This window comes from Homarus americanus, unplaced genomic scaffold (genome assembly GCF_018991925.1).
Source record: "Homarus americanus isolate GMGI-L3 unplaced genomic scaffold, GMGI_Hamer_2.0 scaffold32878, whole genome shotgun sequence".
Lineage (NCBI taxonomy): Eukaryota > Metazoa > Arthropoda > Malacostraca > Decapoda > Nephropidae > Homarus > Homarus americanus.
Genome location: NW_024726043.1, coordinates 5,837 through 24,514, shown reverse-complemented (window position 1 = coordinate 24,514; position 18,678 = coordinate 5,837). Strand labels below are relative to the sequence as shown.

General features: G+C 44.1%; 1 protein-coding gene across 1 annotated transcript; it reads right to left on the bottom strand.

Moving 5' to 3' along the window:
* On the bottom strand, window positions 1-1,259 carry LOC121865331 (the record flags this gene model as incomplete). The annotated part of the gene is given in 1 exon segment (XM_042364671.1): window positions 1-1,259. A coding segment is annotated over 1 exon segment (1,207 nt), but the record flags the coding sequence as incomplete, so codon positions are not given.
* Window positions 1,260-18,678: the final 17,419 nt, after the last annotated feature.

Here is an 18,678-nt window from a genome sequence, read left to right as displayed (position 1 = left end):
CCACCAATGCTCCAGTTCCCACTGAAGTACCAACTCCTATCACACCTGCAGTGCCAACCCCTGTACCAGTTCCAAGCACTTTAGCGCACAGATTGTTTGGGTTTTTGCAATCATGTATGCAAGTTTTTTGGCAGATTTTACAGTTGTGAGCATGATATCCAAAGGGTAAGGGAGTCTTTACTGTTAGATGTTTCACTTCCACTTCCTTCCAAATAATTTCTTTTGCTAGATTTTCCATGTCTTTATTTGAATTGTACTGATTAATAATTGTCGTCTTTAGTTCAACTGCATATCTTACACTGTTCATCAGTAAGACTTTTCTCTCTTCTAGGAGTTTTGTCTCTTGCAAAAGGTCCCGTGTTCGTTTTAGACTTACTGAGGGTGAATTTTGTAAACCTTCAAAAAATTTGTCATATTGAGCTTGCATGTTATTCCATCTATACTTAAGGTGCATATGCCGGTCTTCCTCAGAGAGATTTAGTGCGTGAGTAACATACAGAGGCCAGTTGTCTAGTTGGTACATGTTCATAAACTGTACACCAGCATGTCTCACCACTTCAATTACTGCCGGGGTGTCATCAGAAGCATACGTGGCCATGAGCTGCGTTATGTCTCCAACGTTACTCCCTAACACCGAGGTAAATTCCTTCAGCATTTGTAGCTGATATGGTAAAATTCTGTTTTGATTTGCTTTGGCAACTAAACCCACACATGAAAGGTCATCTACACCAAAGTCATTGGTCAAGAAGGCAGTCAATCTTTTTAGGGTGACACTCTCATGATCTTTTCTCGTGTCATTAAACCCAGGAGTGTCTATCAGCATATAATTATTCTCTCGAGGCATTCCAGGTTGATGATATATAATGTAGGCAGTGATATACTCCGTCTGACTCTCTACTTTGAGTAAGTTATCTCTTCCAACATAATCTTTCACTTGAAACCTAAACTTATCCTCAAGAAGGACACCGAACAGATGGTTGATGAAGGCATTGATGACACGGGTCTTGCCAGCACCTGTCTCCCCCAGCAGGAGAACGGACTGGAGGGGTCCTTCATTCACGGGGCCAATGGCCATCACTTGTATCTTGTTCTCTTCATCCTTGAGGAAATCTTTAGCCTCCACTTCATAGGTTGTAAGGCCTTCCTCCTCTCTCACTACTGAACAACAATCCCTTATCAAGGTTTTCTTCAGCTCGGCATTCTCCATCTTGTCATCACTGCACAACCTACAGTACAGGAAAACATATCTTAGTATTTTATGAAGAAGATACATACTTACCATAAATTATCTAGATGGTCCGTCTCTCATAACGATCTTCAAGAGTGAAGTGCTTCCCCATCTGAAGTACTGTCACCCTGTCTGGTCCCCGAGATATACTAGGGACTGTTAGTTGATTGAAAATGTTCAAAGGAGGGCCACCAGACTGGTGCCTGCACTTCGGCACCTCAGCTACCCTGAGAGATTAGAGCGCCTGCAACTGTCTAGCTTATACTACAGACTTGCAAGGAGGGGGGGGGGGGACCTAATTGAGGTGTATAAGCATCTCAAGGGGCACTACTCAGTCGAGTGTCCTTACCTGGAGCTGGCGGACGCTCGCCCCACAAGGGGTTACAGCTCAAGGTTGAAGAAGCTGCAGGCCCAGAAAATTGTGAGGACAAACATTTTCGAAGTGAGAGTTGTTGTGAACTCTTGGAACAATCTACCAGAGTGTGTTGTGACGGCACCGAGTGTGAGCTGTTTCAAGACCAAAACTGGAGCAGGTTCAGATACATTCAGGAGCCAGTGCCTGCTCAGTACATGCCAACAGTGCATAACAGAGACGTGACTGATCACCCAAGTGGCTAACAAGCTGATCAGACTATAAGAGAGAGGGTAGTTTGTTATATGACGATTTCACTTATACTGCACTTCAGCAACCCAACCTAACCTAACCTATACAGCACAATGGTCAAATTGATCGATGATTCCCTGTATACTGTCTTAAACAAAGGCTGATGTAATTGTTCTGTCCAAATTGTCTTAACAAAGTCAACCAAAAAAATTTTTCTCGAATTATGAACATCTTTCTCTTGTAATGAACTTCTCTTCACCATTGGTCGGCTCTCATGCCAGTCTAGCCGGTCGGGTGATCAGTTCATTTCTCAGTTCCACACACTGTTGGTAAGTATGGCTCGACCGGATTGTATAATGTACACCCACAAAAAACTATTCGGCACCCGTGTCATATTGTATCACGCCGCAGGGGTGCCGAATAATTTTTTAGTGGGTGTACGTGCACTACCTGCCCATGTGGCAATTTTTATCACGTCTGGTCTTAAAAGAGCTCTCACTTCAGGCTGTGACCCCCTATTGAGCGGGCATCTACTAGCACCAGATATGAGCACTGGGTTGAATAATGTCCTCTGACCTGCTTATAAACTCCAATTTAATGAAACTTAAAGCTCAATATTTCTTCGTAAACTAAAAATATTATCGAATATTCAACCGCATTGCCAAACTTGATAGGAACAGTACACAAGCACACACCGATGATAAGACAACACCACCAACGGAATAAGACAACACCACCAACGGAATAAGACAACACCACCAACGGAATAAGACAACACCACCAACAGTATAAGACAACACCACCAACAGTATAAGACAACACCACCAACGGTATAAGACAACACCACCAACAGTATAAGACAACACCACCAACGGAATAAGACAACACCACTAACAATATAAGACAACACCACCAACGGTATAAGACAACACCACCAACGGAATAAGACAACACCACCAACGGTATAAAGACAACACACCAACGGTATAAGACAACACCACCAACAAGACAACACCACCAACAGCATAAGACAACACTACCAACAAGTATAAGACAACACCACCAACAGTATAAGACAACACCACCAACAGTATAAGACAACACCACCAACAGTATAAGACAACACCACCAACAGTATAAGACAACACCACCAACAGTATAAGACAACACCACCAACAGTATAAGACAACACCACCAACAGTATAAGACAACACCACCAACAGTATAAGACAACACCACCAACAGTATAAGACAACACCACCAACAGTATAAGACAACACCACCAACAGTATAAGACAATACCACCAACGGTATAAGACAACACCACCAACGGTATAAGACAACACCACCAACGGAATAAGACACCACCAACGGTATAAGACAACACCACCAACGGTATAAGACAACACCACCAACGGTATAAGACAACACCACCAACGTATAAGACAACACCACCAACGGTATAAGATAACACCACCAACAGTATAAGACAACACCACCAACGGTATAAGACAACACCACCAACGGTATAAGACAACACCACCAACGGTATAAGACACCACCAACAGTATAAGACAACACCACCAACAGTATAAGACAACACCACCAACAGTATAAGACAACACCACCAACAGTATAAGACAACACCACCAACAGTATAAGACAACACCACCAACAAGTATAAGACAACACCACCAACAGTATAAGACAACACCACCAACAGTATAAGACAACACTACCAACAGTATAAGACAACACCACCAACAGTATAAGACAACACCACCAACAGTATAAGACAACACTACCAACAGTATAAGACAACACCACCAACAGTATAAGACAACACCACCAACAGTATAAGACAACACCACCAACAGTATAAGACAACACCACCAACAGTATAAGACAACACCACCAACAGTATAAGACAACACTACCAACAGTATAAGACAACACCACCAACAGTATAAGACAACACCACCAACAGTATAAGACAACACCACCAACAGTATAAGACAACACCACCAACAGTATAAGACAACACCAGCTGGGGGTTGACAGGAATAACATTTAGTGGTTGATGATAAACTAGTAAGCCTTAGGATTTCCTGTACAAGATCCTTTGTCTTCTCAAAACGTTTCGTCACATAGTGTTGCCCTCCCCCCCCCCCCCCCCCCCCCATTTAACCTTGTGGGTCAGGAAGGCCGGGGGCGGGGGGGAGGAGGACTCAGTGCGTGAGAACTACCCTAAATTATTCTCTTGATTTTGTTAAAGGAATATTAAAAGAAAATGAAGGGTGGATATTCCGTAACCCGGCAATAAGGGAGAAATCACGATGACCGCCAAGACATTGTGATACCTACTGTACGTGTTTGTCCATATCTCCTCTTGTACACATCAGAGTCAGGAACATTTTTTTTCTGGGAGGGGGGGGGGGGAATGGCTGCTAATATGGTCTCTCGTTACTATAAATATTATAGTTACATTACTTGTTGACTCATTTGACCTAATGAACAAGCTAGAAAAATTTTTTTGTTTGTGAACCTGAGGAGAAGTACCTAACAAACGCAGACTATTTGAAACCAACTCGGTGGCCTCCAGCTCGACCCACCCTTCTAGTGGGTGTTATGGCATGTATCAGACGACTTCCTTTTAAGACTCTAAGGACATTTGGAGATATGTGTGATAGCTTTCTTGACTGAATTGAAAAACTGACAATTCGTGCAAATCGTATTAATTTCTTTATAGATACATATATGGACGTGTGTGTGTGTGTGTGTGTGTGTGTGTGTGTGTGTAGGAGAAAGTGAAAGACTCCGACCGTCTACTTGCAACCCAATCGAGATCAATATATTGTAATTAGACAACCATTTCCAGTGCTAATGGGTAATTTATGGGCTTCACCCAGCAACAAAGAATAACTTCTGAAACTTCTAAGGTTAAGTTTGTAAATGTAGAGTTAGGTGTGGACCCAGGTGACATAGATAGAGAAGTACCTTGTGCAGCTACTGAGACCCGGCACCGAGTTGAGTATGAGGGAGGACTACATGTACTCGTGTCTACTGTGTGTACCATCAAAGACCAACACATTTACAGATTTGCCGCCAACAAAAGGACACATATTACTTCTTTCTTTACAATATACAGGTAAATCCTCTGGCTACTGTGAAGGAGATGGACTACTAAAAGCTTGTGAATTTCAAGAGTTATTTCCCAATGTTTGCCTCTAGAAAGTAAGTGTGGAAAAAGTGCCACAAAGAGGCGTCCATGTCGAAAACTGACCATTACTCCATGCTGTACCTCCCGCAACTGTACCTTTAAAAGCAACTGCAAGAATCAGCATATTGTCTAGCCCTAATAGGTAAAATTGCAGATTACCGCAACCAAAGAATCTGATAAAAAAAAATTTTCTGATAGTTTTTGATGCCATTGGTTCAAATCTGACATCCTTTTTTTATAGGATGATACTCGTTTTGAATTTAGTCCCCCCCCCCTCCCTTATAATAGTTTTATCGATTGCGTGTTTTGAATTCCCGGTTCTCCGTGCTCCGCCCCCGGTGACCCTAGCCGGGGGCTTCGCCCCCGTACCCACAAACGCTATGTAATAACCCTAGAGCCCCGTGGTCAGCCTGCACGAGAATATAAATAGCCGTTAGAGTATTTCTTACCTTCCTCTGAGTCAGGGTCAGAGTCAGGGACCAGAATGCGTCGTGGGTTCCCTGTTCCCTAAAGTTTCCTTATTTTTAGATTTAAATAATACAATAAACTTACAAAAATATAAATCGCACCCAGCAAGTTATGGCTCCATGTTGCAACTGATTAAAAATGTCCCGCATCTTAGCACTCACGCCGAATATTGAACACTAATTGGTTGAATCAAAAGTTGAGATCTTTTATTGGATTTGATTGGCTGCGGTCACCCCCAATTTGATTGACGGCCGCCCCCTGGCACAGGCGCGGGAGCAACAGCGTAGGGGCAAAAAGTGCTGATTTTATTTATTTTTCTTTAATTTCAATAACTTCCTTATTGTCAATTTGTAACGGAAGTGTAATACAAGAAAATTATCATAGACAAAATAGTTCTATCGATTGAGTATAGTGAGTATAGTGAATTTCCGGAATTCTGTGGATGGTGTAAACTGCAATATTACCGCCTTAATGTACTGTACAGTAGGTGTTACGTGATTCACTTATTTTTTTTTTTTTTTTTTTTTACGGGGATTAGCCCACCTGGGCACAGGTCACTGACCCAAATCGGGGCCTGGGGGGCGATAATGTAATAATAATTCATAGCAAATAAAATTTATAATAAAATATACAAAATTTAAAATAAAATAATAAATTAATAATAATAATAATAATAATAAAACAGTAATAATAATAATACAGAAATACAAAATGAAAAAAATAAAATCAAATCAAAAGTGAGAAACAATATATGTATATTGTGTTGTCAATAGTAAGAGAAACAATTGAGACCCTGCAATTGTGTGTGAATGAGGCAGAAGGTTAGATCAGCAACCTGGGACTTGGTCACAGTTTTCGTGATGCCATATGGCAGCAGGGTCTACCATTAGACAACACATTATGCTTCCAATATCTTCCCAGGCAGTAGTACCTCCCTGTGTACATGGTACTCCGAGTAGTAATAAGTAGCCTTTACAGTTCATTTATGTAAGTGTTTCAGCCATATATTTTACAAACACATGGTGGGTTATTTAAATTGTGAACACTCATTACTTTGTGTATAATAAATACAGTACTGTGACTGTTTTTTGTCATTCTACAAACATTGTTTTAAATTTGCTCTTTTCATTTTAAACCTAATTTCAACAAAGCTTTTGTAATATACCACACAGCATCTTACATTTTATCCTCATAAAAGTCACCATATTGGCAGCTATATCTCGGAACCTCTATTTACAGTAATCTTTCAAATTTAGTCGTTATATTTGGAATCCTCACCCAAGAAAACCTATAGTTTGACACCAAAAACACGCTCCTATGATGAGTACAAGTGGAGATATGGACACAAACGTATATATCATGAATTTCTCCCTTATTTCCGGGTTACGGAATGTCTACCCTTCATTTTTGTTTACTTTTAATGTTCCTTACACAAAATCAAAGGAGTAACTTTGGGTAGTTTTTATGCACACAGAACCTCCTCTAGCCACAGGATTAATTATGATTTCAGCAATGTGATTAAAAGTCTTCTATTAAACAAGTCTTCCCACAAGCCTACATGCACTAAGCTCATGGAGGAAGGAATAATGTAAAGACCACAAACTACTCCAGCTTGTATAGTGGGAGGATGTTGTGACCGGTTTGAAGGATAACATTTTAAGTGGTGGGGTATATTAATAAACACAGCCGTGGTGACGCAACCTACAGCTAGTCCCTGTTTAGTCATGTTCATTATTCTTTCCGGTAACCATTACTCATACTGATTTAGATAATCTTGACAGCGGTAGAATAATGTGAAAATTTTATTTTCAATAGTAAATTTACACAGTGCCGATATGGTTAGGTTAAAATCAGTGGTGTATGAAGGGGCCGAGTGCCTCCCCCCTTTTTTTCACCACTTCTACCACTCCTTTGCAACCTCTTTCCTTGAACGATGGATGCCCTCTACATTAAGGTGTGAGAGCAGTTCAGCTCATTTGTAAAGTAAGATAACCGAGAGTTGTCCTTCTGACTCTCACAGTAGACTGAAAAAGCACTGCCCCACAAGATGGGTTGAATCTTATTCTTCAAAGCATTGTATCCAGCAGTTGTTAAAGCCCTAAAGACCTCTCTGCCCAAAAGACCTCTGCATCAAAGGACTCAATTTGGGTGGGAAAATCTCCAGCATAGCCTCAGATTCTTTACTTGTAAGTCTGGAGGTTCTACCAGCTATTTTAAATGTTACGAGACCTCTATCTCAGAAACTGCAGGGTGTTGAGATGGGTCTGGTACAAGCTTTAGTCAGTGTGAAGGACTGCATGGACGTGTTTCAAATGTACAGAAATGATAATACATTCAGAAGACTATTTGAGAATGAAGAACAAAACTGTGGGAGAAAATTAAACCCCAACAAGTGTAGGGCGACAACAAACCCGATTACAGGCACGCTGTTTTTGCCTTTCATCGACACAGTTATGCTGAAACTGAAAGAGCGTTTCACTTCTAAGCAACGTTATGGCAGAAGCTCTGCTACCTGATACCTTCTCTTTGTGTAAGTAAAATGTTCTCAAAAGTAAGTGAGGCAGTTGTGATTTACAGGAAGTTCCTTGATGGTAGTATGGAGGAGGTACAAGCAGAATTTCCAAGATGGCAGAACACTTGGAAAAGACGTGAAGAGAAAGACAGACCAAAAACGGCTGTTGCCTCACTGCAGTTTGCAGAGAATTTGGCACATACCAAAACATCCAAACTCTGATTCACTTCCTGTGACAACTGCTACAAGTGAACGCTCATTCAGCTGCCTAAAGTATCTGAAGTCTACTGTATCTGTGTCAGGACAATGACCGCAAGCAGTGTGTGGTGATGAATGGCACGAAATCATCATCTGCACCTGTCACAAGCGGGGTACCACAGGACAGTGTATTGGGCCCGCTGTTGTTTGTTTGTTTGTTTGTTTCATAAATGACATGCCTGACGTTGTACACTCCTCCATACAAATGTTTGCCGATGACGCCAAGTTATTTCGGGAAATCAAGAACCAAGCGGACTGTGAAGAGCTGCAGAAGGACCTCTGTGGGCTCCAGGAATGGTCGAAGAAATGGCTGCTGAGATTCAATGTCACGAAGTGTAAGAGGATGCACCTGGGGCGTAACAACGGTAAGGAGGCGTATCATATGTCCCAACGGGATGAAGAAACTGCACTATTTGAGACTGAATGTGAGAAGGACCTAGGTGTGTATGTTGACAATGAGCTGAAGTTCTCGGACCATTGCGAAAAGAAGGTAAATCAAGCAAATAAATTATTGGGTCTTATAAGAAGGTCGTTCAGATCTTCAAGAGTAAAGTGCTTCCCCATCTGGAGTACTGTCACCCCGTCTGGTCCCTGAGATATGCTAGGGACTGTCAGTTGGTGGAAAATGTTCAAAAGAGGGCCACCAGACTGGTGCCTGCACTTCGGCACCTCAGTTACCCTGAGAGATTGGAGCGCCTGAGCTTGCCTAACTTATACTACAGACGGGCAAGGGGAGACCTAATTGAGTTGTATAAGCATCTCAAGGGGCACTACTCAGTCGAGTGTCCTTACTTGGAGCTGGCGGACGATCGCCCCACAAGGGGTCACAGCTCAAGATTGAAGAAGCCGCAAGTCCAGAAAACTGTGAGGGCAAACTTTTTCGGAGTGAGAGTTGTGAACTCTTGGAACAATCTGGCAGAAAGTGTTGTGACGGCACCGAGTGTGAGCTCTTTCAAGACAAGACTTGACCAACACTGGAGCAGGTTCAGGTACATTCAGGAGCCGGTGCATGCCCAGTACTTGCCAACAGTGCGTAACAGAGACGTGACCGATCGCCCAAGCGGCTAACGAGCCGATCAGTGGTGAAGAAGATAAAAGTAAAAGTTTACTGTTTGTCCACAAAGATATGGAACTGAATTGTGATGATGTCATCAATGAATTTGGTCGTAAGAACAGACAACTTGACTTAACAAGCTCTCTCTCTCTCTCTCTCTCTCTCTCCATATTGTAGAGAGCGAGCAAGGGGCCGTTAGGAATATTAGTACAGGCGTTGAGGACGGAGTAGGTTATGTGATCATCCCCAGGAGATGTAGATGTCTTTCATTCCTGCAAGAGTGAGTGACTGACGAGTGTGATACAGTATACCGCACTATTTATTGACTATTGTGAATGGCTTGTATAACCCCAAAGAATTTAGTGTTTTGTTCGCGTTTGGGGACTGTATTACCAATGTACAGGAGGGTCCAAATCTGGGGGTAAGTTTTTCCTTTGGTGAAAAATCGTGTTTTTTTTTTCGAGGTTTAAGGTCAGTTTATTACGTGTTACCCAGGTCCTGACTTTAGCCAAAATGTTCATAGTTCTCATCAAGGAATGGAGGTCTGAGTTGCTGGCATAGAGGTTACTATCGTCTGCAAATAAGTTGTATTTTATGAGTGTGCTGGCGTGGACTATGTCATTAATGTACAGTAAGAAAAGTAGATTCGAGAATGGAGCCTTGAGGAGACGCTATACAAAATTGGTGAGGAGTCAGATTGATGATTATTATAGCGGACATACTGCTTCCTGTTAGAGTCTGTTGAGACAGATATAAGGTAAACCAATTGTAGGTTAAGCCCCTAATGCCGTAATGTTCAAGCTTTGACAGGAAGATGGTATTTATTTATTTATTTATTTATTTATTTATTTTATTTTATTTTATTATTTTCTATTTTTTTTACGGGGATTAGCCCACCCGGGCACAGGTCACCCACATCGGGGCCTGGGGGGCGAAAATGTAAAAGTACTGTACTAATACTAATACTATTTTTTTTTTTTTTTTAACGTGGCCTCCAGCCTCCCCCAATAGCCACACCTTCGCCACCATTTATTTACCTTAATATTAAATATCCTAATACATAAGAAGCTATCCTATCTGTGTTAAATTAGTTGAGCCGCAGATCTATGCGGCATTCAGTGATTGTAGCCTCATAGTCAATATCTGCAGCAGTTGTCGAAGTAGGGGCGGAAGCTCTCGTTCCCCTGAGGCAGAGCAAAGCCGACCGAAGGAGAGAGAAGGACAGTCGACATCTCATCCAGGCTGTAACATAACTTCTGGGCTGCTGCTTCTGTTCGGAGATCAGCTCCGCGAGTCTGGCGTAGAAACATCTTGCACTTGGGCCCATCCCACCCGAGGTTGTGAACACTAGAGGAGTGAAGCTGCCTTGATCAACATTTTGTATTCTCTCCCCGTATGCCCTTCTCTTGTCGTTCTCGTTCCTCCTATGCGCAGCATCGAGAGCTAGGTTACGGTGACAAACGGCCATGGGATCAAAAATCCTGATGTCGAAGAAAGCTCGCTGTCCCCGCGTCCAGAATCCTCGAGCACTGACGTCCACACGGGCTTCGTTAGAAGTGTTTGAAGTCCTATGTTGGAAGATCTCGCCATCCAGTGGAAGGAGGGTCGGTTCTACCATGACGTCCCGGCAGATTTCCTTCAACATATTTGCTGTGAGATCCCTTACCTCGTCATGCCTCATGCATATGAAGCCCCCCTTCTTGCAGACCATGGCGTGATCGCCATCATAGGGAGAGCCACACACGCATTGGGAGGGCAAACCATCTACTGGCCAACCGTACCTTAGAGCAATGGCATCTGTAAATTCTTGTTTGTTAAGGCTGAAACCATTTGCCCTTATCGGTAACGTAGTTAACCAGTTCGAGGCGCCCACCTCCTGCGCTATAGCAACTTTTTTTGTCAAATTTTCTGGAACCAGCAGCAATAGTTGCTGCAACATGTCATTTTGGCAGTGCTGCCGATCTGTTGTAATGGACCTACGGATCTTATTAACTTCGCTGGTGTCCACTTCCCCTGTTGCATTCTGGGCTATTATGTGGTCAGTGAGGGCTGCCGTGAGCTTAAGTGAATTTTGATGTTCAGAGTCAGCAATCTCCTCTGGATTAGTTAGTCCCATCCCTCCCAGTCTTGGTGGAAGTGCAAGAAGTGTTCTTTCTGCTCGGGTTAAGTCAGGGTGTTTCACTAGTTTGGGAATGAACTTGACACTGATTGCTTCTTCCAAAGGGTGGAGGAGGGGTCCGATCTCAGGGATGGTACGCATCAGGTAGTTCCAACGATGCTTGACTCCATGGGTGAATGCTGCAAAGGCCGCATGTGGCTCTGTGTTTGCGATCTCCGATAGAGCTTGGATTTCGCTAACCCACTCATTCACCTTTCCCGATACGTACTGGGTCTTGAAGTCCGTAGTGCCAATCACTGCGCCTAGATGTCTTTGGCCGTCTTTAGTTATTTTGACCTCACTTTCGCCGAAAACCTCCAAAGCCCGATCATAATGATCTGGCTTCACGATGAGGAAGGATTTACTGGCGTTTGGGTGGTACCCTATTTGTGGACCTCGCGATGTTACCAGGTCCCACCACTTTTTGATGTCCTCCACTTTTCCTGCTCCTGTGAGGTCATCAGCATATGCCACTTGTTTGACCCCAGTTGTTTCAAACTTTATTTCTTGTTGGAGCACTGATAGGCCTATTGCATACATTGCCATTGCAACGGGGTCCCCCTGTGTTGTTCCCTCAGTCGACTGTAGGATGGTATCACCTCGTAGAGCCTTGTTGTTTACTATGTAGAGGTCTGATGGATTCCTATACGAATTTTCAACATACATCGCAAAGCTAGGACACTTGATCTTGATGTTGTGCAGTGCAGCCTTGCGGTTAAGTATGTTGAATGCGTTTGAAGCATCCACCAGGAGAACGGCCTCACAATCACGCTGCTCGAATATCAATCTCATGGCGTGAATGGCCGCCTCCCCACCAGCCTGGTGGCCAGCACACACTTGTAGGTTCCCTGCTGCTGCCCTGACATCGTCCTTTACCACCTCCATTGTGCACTTTCCGATAATCCGCCTCAGCACTTCCCCCACCCCTATAGGTCTACATCCTGGTTTCTTTTCCAGAGGAATAAGGCGGCAGGCCGCCAGGGCCTGGAGATGATGGCAGCAAGAGGATGCAAGCTTTCTTGCAAGGGCGGCAATGGCAGTGCAGAGATCGCTTGCTACAGGGCCAAACTTGTTTGTGCTAAGGATGACTCTCCAACCGTTTGCATCCAGACCTGAAGGGCCGGCTCCTCCACGAGTCTTCAGTGCCTTTTTCCACACCTACTAATACTAATACTAATAATAATAATACTAATACTAATACTACTAATAATAATAATAATAATAATAATAATAATAATAATAAGGATCCATAAAGAAATACAAAAATGAAAAAAAAAGATCAAAAGTGAGAAACAATTGAGACCCTGCAATTGTGTGTAAATGCGGTAGAAAGACAGATCAGCAACCTGGGACTTGGTCACAATTTTCGTGATGCCATATGGCAGCAGGGTCTACCATTAGACAACACATTATGCTCCCAATATCTGCCCAGGCGGTAGTACCTCCCGGTTTAGTATCAAAGGCTTCAAAGAAGTCCAGGAGTGGGGAGTGTTTTAATTCCTGTAACACACTCCTGTCCTGGAATAGGTAGGTCTCCAAACTAAAACCACGCAAGGGTGGCATGTCCACCACATACTCTCTGGAATGAGGGCACACCGGGTACGGATACGCTCCCATGAAGGGAGCGTGACTGACGAGAGAAAAACAGAACTAGCAAGACTCCTCAGTGCAACCCTACTCATCAAAATATCCAACCTCATCACGACCAAGGACTCCTTCATCGCCCTGTGCCTGACTGAGAATGATGTGGACTTACTCTTATCGAGCGAGAGCACAAGGAATCTCAAGTCCGCAAAATTTGAAGTCCCTCCTCAACTCCGAGCAAGGAAGTCAATTATAGTCAAACGACCAGATAAAGCAATCACCGAAGAATCAAGTGAACAGCAGTTGGTATCTGATATAGAAGACAAAAACGAATGGGCCAAGGTGGAGGAAGTGGTCAAGCTGCCCAGACTGCCATCCATGCTCAAAATACGATTCACAGAAATAGCCATGGCCCAAAGAGCAATCCAGGAGGGACTTTGTCTCTCCTACTACTATGTCAGCAGCAGCCAGGTGGAGCAGGAGGAATTCTTCCTCATTTTCCATGCTGGAACTGCTACCAACATTCACACACGGCTACAGACTGCCCTAACAAGGACACCAAGCACTGCTCAGAATGCGGGAACAAGGGCGCACACCTTTAGAGAGTGCAAAAACAAAGACACCCCCAAATGCCTAAACTGAGAAGATCATCACAGAACACTGGCGACTCGCTGCCCCATACGAAAAGCAATAGTTAACCAAAAGAGGGAGAAGACGCAGGAACAGCAAAACAGGACATATTCAGCTGTGACAAAACTAACCAGAGAAACGACAAAGATCCTCGAAAAAGTCGCCACACCACCCCCCGCAAACCAACCTATTTTGCTTCAGCCTGGAAATAATCTTTCCGTAAAAATAATGACCTCCATAATCCACGCCCACATCATGAATATAGCCAGACCTGGAACTTTTGCCAAGACAGCAAGGGACATGTTCGCCGCCAACAACCTGCCAGACATGGAATTCCCAAACGATGTGCCTTCTACGGAAATTTTCAACTTAATATACAAACCAGAGAGCACTGCAACTCAAGAGCCATCAACTCAAGAGCCATCAACTCAAGAGCCATCAACTCAAGAACAAACTATCTCAGACATACAACCCGAGCCAGCAAGCGAGGAAGAATCGATGGATGACGCAAGCGAAGATGAAACCACCACAATAACAGAACAAGCCGCCAGAGTCAACACCCAAAAAAAAGAATCAAGCACCACCTTCTCCCAGAGAGACCACGGAGAACAAAGACCAAGGGCATGAAACTGGTATACGATTTTACTCCACTACAGCTCCCCCCATAGTCTCAACAGAAAGACTGTTGGCAGAAATAAGGCAAGGCAAGATAAAATACACATACAGACAAAAACCTGGATGACACAAATATTGAAACACTAATCAAGAAAGGAAGGATAATCACAAGACAACGGAACAGAGAGAGTTGATCCGACAGCATATAGAAAGATCCGCCTGGGCCTGGACAGGAGGGTGTCAGGGGAGCACCAGTCAGCAAAAATGGCGCAAACCAGCTCTAGGCACCAGCCTTCATAATAAATAAGCTTAAAATAATCCAACATAATGTCTTGGCATGGATCCCAGAGAGAGCAAGCGAGCTATATAACACATACCGTAACATAGACCCAGATATTATTCTCATCAATTCGCATGGTAAGAAAAACTACACAGTCTACCAAAAAACAAAAAAAAAAACAATCAAGACACACCACATGATGGAATAGCCATAGCCATCAAACGAAACATACAACACAAGATACACGACTCGTTTCAAGAAAACTTTCTGGCGATCGAAATTAACTGCCCAACAGGACCTATTATAATCGGCACCTGTTACCTCCCTCCGAGAAGACCCATATTCCCACTAGCAGACATTCTCAAACTCCTGAGAAGAAATATACCAGCCTATTTTCTGGGTGATCTAAATGCACGACACCACGTCTCGGGGCACCAGGATAACAACGCCGTGGTCAAGATTTTAAACACATTACCGAGTCACGGCAACGCAATACACCTTGGCCCGGAATTCCCCACATACATCAGAGCAGGTCAAATCGGACATCCAGACATAGTACTAACAAACCAGCATCACCATCTTAACCTGCAAATGGAACCCGGCCCAATAACCACCAGTGACCATCTCCCTATCGTAGCCACACTCTCCACGTCGCCAATACAGATCCCTGCCAGGACGAGATACAGCTACAGCCGGTCCAACTGGGAGGAATTCCAAAAGGAGTTAAGCAACCACCAAATAACCCAACTAAACAACAAACACACTTCCCAAATAGACAACACACTGGAGACATGGTACGGAAACGTGATCCAAGCAATGGAACACCACATACCCACGACCACTCACCGCACATTACCACACCCCCAATACTCACATCAATCAAGAATTCTACAGACACAATTCAGTAATTTATTCAAATTAACCATAGAACAAGGATGGACGCCAGAATACAGAATACAATATTACACCATACACGAACAACTAAGAAACATGTCCAAAGAAGCATACGTGAATAACTCAGCAAGGTTGCAAAATATTGAAACTGAAATTATTTTCTGTTTATATACACTAAAATCTACCAAAAAAGTGATGGGCCATTAGTTTTAGCTGATCTTCCCTCCTATGACACACCCTATTACAGCATAGCTATCTGGGTCCACACCAAGCAGCTCGGCTACCCGTTCAAACCTAACAAGGTAGGAGGCGGTGTCTTCTCCTTCACGGTACACAGGCAAGCTGGGTTTTACCACATTGTCTTCTATATGGCCATAGGATTCTGGTCGACTTGAAGCATTAATCCTAGCTAGTTCCAGGCCCTTTTCTATCTGCAACTTAGCTAATTCGAACTCTCTTTCTCTCTGACGTTCCTCCAACTCTCTCTTTTTCTGAAGTTCCTCTCTCGCTTTCTGACGTTCCTCTCTCTCGGCATTCTGTTGGTTGACCACATACTGACCAACCTCAGTACCTGTCAGACCCAGGGCCACCGCTTGACCTTTCAACTCCACAAATTTATACATAATGATCCGAAAGGCTAAGAGCAAAAGAAAAAATACACATCTTACCCCACAAATAGCCAAAGGTAACTTACCTAGTGGCTCAATCCGACCAATAAACGATTGGATCCGACTGGAGGGAATCTTGTTCCGCACCCAGCCCAGCTGAATCACTCTCAGGGTAAAAAAACCGCACCAGGTGAAACAACAACAAAAATGCTATGACAGCATCCACAGTGCACCCCAACCAACACTAATTAACTTCCCCAAGTACAAGGGAGAGCAACAAAATTAGCACCACAGGAGGAAGGGATAAGCATTGAAGAACACTTACTTCCGGGCCACAGACAGCAAGGCGGCGCACTCACGGCGACTTACAACAACACCGGAACGAATGTTAGCCCTCAGAAAGCAAAGGTCAGAGACAATCCTGGCAAGGTCGCCACTTGTAAAGGCCTGGGACTTAGGGATATAAATCCCTTACCAGACTAATCAGGATCTTAATAAAAGAATGTCAAGGACCATGGTTTTCTGAGGAATAACAAACAACCGTTTGAGATGACATCTCTTTACTATAAAAAATATAACACAAAACTCTGACACCACTCAACGAACATCAAGTAACAATTACGGGAGTCAAACAATTAATGCAGTAAACAGTTAATGAAGTCAAACAATTAATGGAATCAAACAATTACTGGGGGTCGACAACTGATAGAATCAAACAATGAAAGGGAGTCAGCAATTAAAGGAATCAACAACAAAAGAATCAAACAATGAACAGATATTTCCTACGGCAATGGCCCTGGGGGAAGGTTCTGGAACACGGTGATCCACACTCAGGGTAGGGAAGCGTCCATTCAACTCCACACTTGAGCGACAGTGGCCGATGTCTTGAAATGGCAGGAGAACACCTGGGCACAGACGGAGGAGATGAACTGACGGTCGTGGTATGCGGTAGTGGTAGATAACCAGAGAATTGACAGTCGATAGGTGAAGGTCTGGGGACACAGCCCACGAGTCCAGGACCTATGATGAGATCACAGCCAGAATTTGACGAACAATGGGGTAGATAGATAGTGACTGTATGACGGCTGGGGTGAGTCTGCTGGTGACACAGGTAGCCGCTGCCGTTCTCACCTCTGTCCAACCCCCCAAGTATTGGTTGCACCAGCAAACGACGCTCGCTGAAAAAGGCCTCAAAGGAAGGTTGCTGAGGTGGATCCAGAACTACCTCACACAGAGAGAAGCAAGAGTACGCTTTCAGGGAGTAATGTCATGCTACAGGGTCCATGAAAACGGAACCCCACAAGGCGGCATCCTCAGTCCAATGCTGTTCAATGTCCTGATGGAAAATATAGTCAGACTTCCTTTCAGACAAACAGCCACGCTCCTCTGCTATGCAGACGACTTACAGCTCATAGTAAGAGGAGCAAACAGACTAGCCAACACGCAACATGCACTCCAACTTATAGAAGAGGAGTGCAACAGACTTGGACTCAAGATAAAACCAGCCAAGTCGAAAGCGATGGTCATCTGCACAGACACACCAGACATGATGCTCTCCATACAAAACACGCCGGTAGTCTGGACATCACCCACTAGTGTCTTGGAATCTGGTTCGACCAGAAACTCACTTTCAAGCCGCAACTCGAGTATCTCAGGCATAGGACGAAGAGCAGAAACAACATAATGAGGTCGCTCAGCAGCACAACCGCAGGAGCGAACATACACGTACTCAAAGCCTACTACACGGCCGCCATCAGATCGCTAGTAGATTACAGTGCTCCAGCACTCATTGGACTGAGAGAAGAACAGATAGCTAAGCTAGAAGTTATCCAAAATAATGCTCTCAGGACCATGCTCGGAGCACCCATGTGGACCAGAATGTGCAATTTACAAATGGCAACTGAACTACCACGCCTGGCAGTACGAGTCAAGCAGGTGACAGCTGGTCTCCTCGCCAAAATCTGTAGATCAGATAAGCCCACAGCTGCCAAAACGCGAATCAATGCCTCCCTCCACCTCGACCACAGAGTGCGAGGGGGCACCTGGTCGCACGAGGCAAGCGAGGTCATCCGGCTCCTGCAAGCAGAAACACTCGTCAAGAACAACCAAGACATACGAGATAAGGATTATGTAGTTCCTCCACCATGGAGCCCTCCACCAGCCACATTCAAAATTACCGAACTAGGTGATAGCAAAGCCAACCTCCAGAAGGAGGACCTTAAAAGAATAACTCTGGAAGCCATAGCCACGGAAACACCGGCTGATGCAGCATCATACTTCACAGACGGCTCGGTGGACCCAAAACATCATAGATCCGGAGCGGTCTTCTACACCCAAGGTCAGACCCTCCTATGGAGGCTTTCTAATGACTGCTCCACCCTACAAACAGAGTTGGTAGCAATCTCAAAGGCCCTACAACACGCTGCAACACAACACAACAAGTACATCATAATTCACACGGACTCGAAAACGGCCATGCAGGCGCTGCAACACAGTCCACCAAGAGACAACGTCCACATCATTACCTCGATCCTCACACAGCTACAGGACTTCCAAAGACAAAAT